The sequence below is a fragment of the Rhincodon typus genome, chromosome 13 (genome assembly GCF_021869965.1).
Source record: "Rhincodon typus isolate 14 chromosome 13, sRhiTyp1.1, whole genome shotgun sequence".
Lineage (NCBI taxonomy): Eukaryota > Metazoa > Chordata > Chondrichthyes > Orectolobiformes > Rhincodontidae > Rhincodon > Rhincodon typus.
In genome coordinates, this window is record NC_063344.1 from 20,576,698 (window position 1) to 20,579,867 (window position 3,170).

At 47.8% G+C, this 3,170-nt stretch overlaps 1 protein-coding gene across 1 annotated transcript in view; it reads left to right on the forward strand.

Moving 5' to 3' along the window:
• The first annotated feature begins 2,803 nt into the window (after positions 1–2,803).
• ccdc50a (coiled-coil domain containing 50a) overlaps positions 2,804–3,170 on the forward strand; it is an 89,231-nt gene continuing 88,864 nt past the window's right edge. Inside the window, exon 1 of the mRNA XM_048604362.1 lies at positions 2,804–3,019. Within this exon, the coding sequence (XP_048460319.1) occupies positions 2,971–3,019 (49 nt within the window). The 5' untranslated portion in view covers positions 2,804–2,970. The remainder of the gene's footprint in view (positions 3,020–3,170) is intronic.

The following is a 3,170-nucleotide window of genomic DNA, read 5'->3' on the forward strand; positions in this document are numbered from 1 at the left end:
CGTAATTGAAGCGTAGTGGGTTGTGCGGCACAGATTTAGTAGTTTCATGGTGGTGTCCTTACTGGTGTTGTTGGTGTCCTGAGTTGCCTGCCTACTTGATTTGTCCAGCAGTGTGGCAATTGACTCTTTGGCTGGGCCGATGTTTATAGATGTAAATAGTGCTGTTACATCGAAGGGTATAATCATCTCGTCCTCTCTTATCCTGCTGTCCTTGATGATGTTGAGGAATTCTTGGGATGAGTGGATGGAGTGGGTAGTGTTGTCAAATAAGTATTTCAATTTCTGTTGTAGCTCTTTGGCAAGCCTAGATGTTGATGTGCCTGGTAGTGAGACGATGGGTCTGAAGGAGACCCCTGGTTTGTGTACCTTGGAGAGTCCATAGAAGCAGGGTATGTTGGATCCCTCTGACTTCATTTTTTGGTAGTCTGTCTTGCTGATGTCTCCTGAGTTGTGTAATTTCTTAGGGTTGTAATCTCGTTCCCTAACTGCAGTGCCAGGTCTGGCGCCATCTGTTGGTAGGTGTCAGTATCTAATAGTAGTGTGTTGGGCTGTATTGAGGATTACCGTCATGCGTCCTTTGTCCGCTGGTAAGATTACAATGTTCCTGTCTTTCTTGAGTCTTTCCAGGGCTTTCCTCTCTTCTGTGTTGAATGTGTTCCACTTTCCTTTTTTGCTCAGTGTTGGGACTATCATTTGTCTGATGGTCTGTTATACTTCTTCTGTGAGTCCACTATTCTTCAATGTCGATTCCAGTGCAGCCAGGAAGTCAGTCTCTTTGCCATCTCTGAAGTTATAATTCAGTCCTCATACTAGGATGGTCTTGCTCAGTGTCTGTAAGTGGTCTGTCCGAGATGTTTTTAATCCATGAATCTGTGTTGTCGATGTGAGTGATTTTGGGCAGTTTTTCTTGTAGGGCTATTCTTTTCTTTGTTCTGGTCCTTTGTTGTTGTATGCTGATGGCTTGTTCCAGTGTGGATGTCCATTCCTGGTCAGTTGTGTTGGAGAACTGAGTTTTTTGGAGTGCAATTTCCTGCTCGTACTTGTGGAGATCGTTGATCATAACCCTTATCATTCTGCGGGCGTTCTGTTCAGCTGTCCTTCATGCCTGTGGATTGTTGACTGGTGATTTATATTTTAAGCTTTGTGGTAGTACCTGCTTTCTCAGGCATGTTTGTGCGTCGCGCTCAGACGGATGGCATTTGTTTCTCATCTACGGGACAGTTTGACGGCATTGCGGCCGTAGGTGTTTAATGTTTTCGAGATGATTTGTAGCTTGGGTTGTGGATATGCTTGCCAAGCCGGTGGGTTTGTGCAAACGTTTTGTCACTCTGCCAGGTAACATTGTCAGTGTACCTCCAGTGAAGCGTTGGTGTTTTGTCCCACTTGTTATTTATATGTGTCAGATTGTTGGGGTTTAATCATTCATAGAATCCCTACAATGTGGAAACAGGCCCTTTGGCCCAACAAGTCCACACTGACTCTCAGAACATCCCACCCAGACCCATCCCCCTAGTCTACACATCCCCTGAACACTATGGGGTAATTTAGCATGGCCAATCCACCCAGCCTGCACATCTTTGGACTGTGGGAGGAAACCCACGCAAACACAGGGAGAATGTGCAAACTCCACACAGACAGTTGCCCGAGGTTGGAATTGAACCCAGGTCCCTGGTGCTGTGAGACAGCAGTGCTAACCACTGAGCCACCATGTCACCCTGTGTTCGGTACCATTTCCAGTTGTTTCTCAGTGGTTTGTACACAGGGTCTAATTCAATGTGTTTGTTGATGGAGTTCCGGTTAGAATACCAGGCCTCCAGTAATTCCCTGGCATGTCTCTGTTTGGCTTGTGCGTTTATGGATGTGTCGTTCCCGTCAAATTCGTGTCCCTCATTGTCCGTGAGTAGTGAGACAAATGAGAATTGGTCGTGTCTCTTGGTGACTAGTTAGTGTTCATGTATCTGGAAAGTCAATTTTCTTCTGGTTTGGCCTATGTAGTGTTTCTCACAGTCCTTGCATGGTATTTTGTATATTACATTGGTTTTGCTGGTTTTGGGTGTGGGATCCTTAATGTTTGTCAGTAGCTGTTGTGGTGGTTTGTGGGCTACCCTGATACCAAGGGGTTTGAGTAGTCTTGTGGTTATCTCTGAAATGTTCTTGATGTATGGTAAGGTGATTAGTGAGTCTGGTCATGTTGTGTCTTCCTGATGTGGTCTGTCTCAGAGGTGAGGGCGGATTGTGCTTTTTGGGTATCCATTCCTTGTGAAGACTCCAGAGAGGTACTCCTGTTCTGCTTTGTGTAGTTCTGGGTTGCTGCAATGTGTTGTGGCTTGTTTAGATAGTGTCCTGATGCAAGACACCCCAACAAACTGAGGCATACAAATAAACAAATGGACAAAACACCAACGCTTCTCCAGAGGCACAGTGACGATGTTATTTAGATGGGTGACGAAACGTTGGCAACCAAACTCACCAGCTCAGCTAGCATGCCTACAACCTCAGGCTTCTCCCATCAAAATATTTGTTCAGAAATAAAAAGACTAGCTTCATAATCACTGCCATTCGAAAGATCGTAAGAAAAGTTGAATAGTCTGTTTTCACTGCTACAACATCTCATGTTACCACTTTTCGTTCTGTTAAGGAACTGTCATCTCAGTCTCCAGATGGGGATTTTGAAGGCGGGCACTAGTCACGCGGGGAAAGATGGTGTGATTCGGTCTGGGCCGGACGCCGTCTCACCGCTTGCGGATGATGCGCATGCGCAGGATCGGTCACGGCGGTGTTTCTGCGGAACCAATCTCCAGAACTGGGGGTTTGGGGAGGGAGAGAGGAGTGAGACCCCTTTTGCGGGGCGCAGAGGGCGTTGGGGGGACCTGAGGCAGTGACGCACACAGCGGGGCAAAGGGGCAGCGCCCGGCAGAGACCGAGTGAGAGACAGAGAAAGCCAGGGGGAGGGATCCCGAAGCCGCGGCGATGGCAGATTTCAACATCGACCAGAGCAGCCTCCCCACCGTCAACACAGGTAGGAGCCGAAGAGAGGGTTCAGTCACCGAACAGACCCCTAAACCCGTCCCACCCTCGCCATCTATCCCCCTCACAGTTACACCCCCCATTTAACCCACTCCTGCCTCCCATATCTCCTCCATCTGACCCAACTGCCATCTCCCATCTCT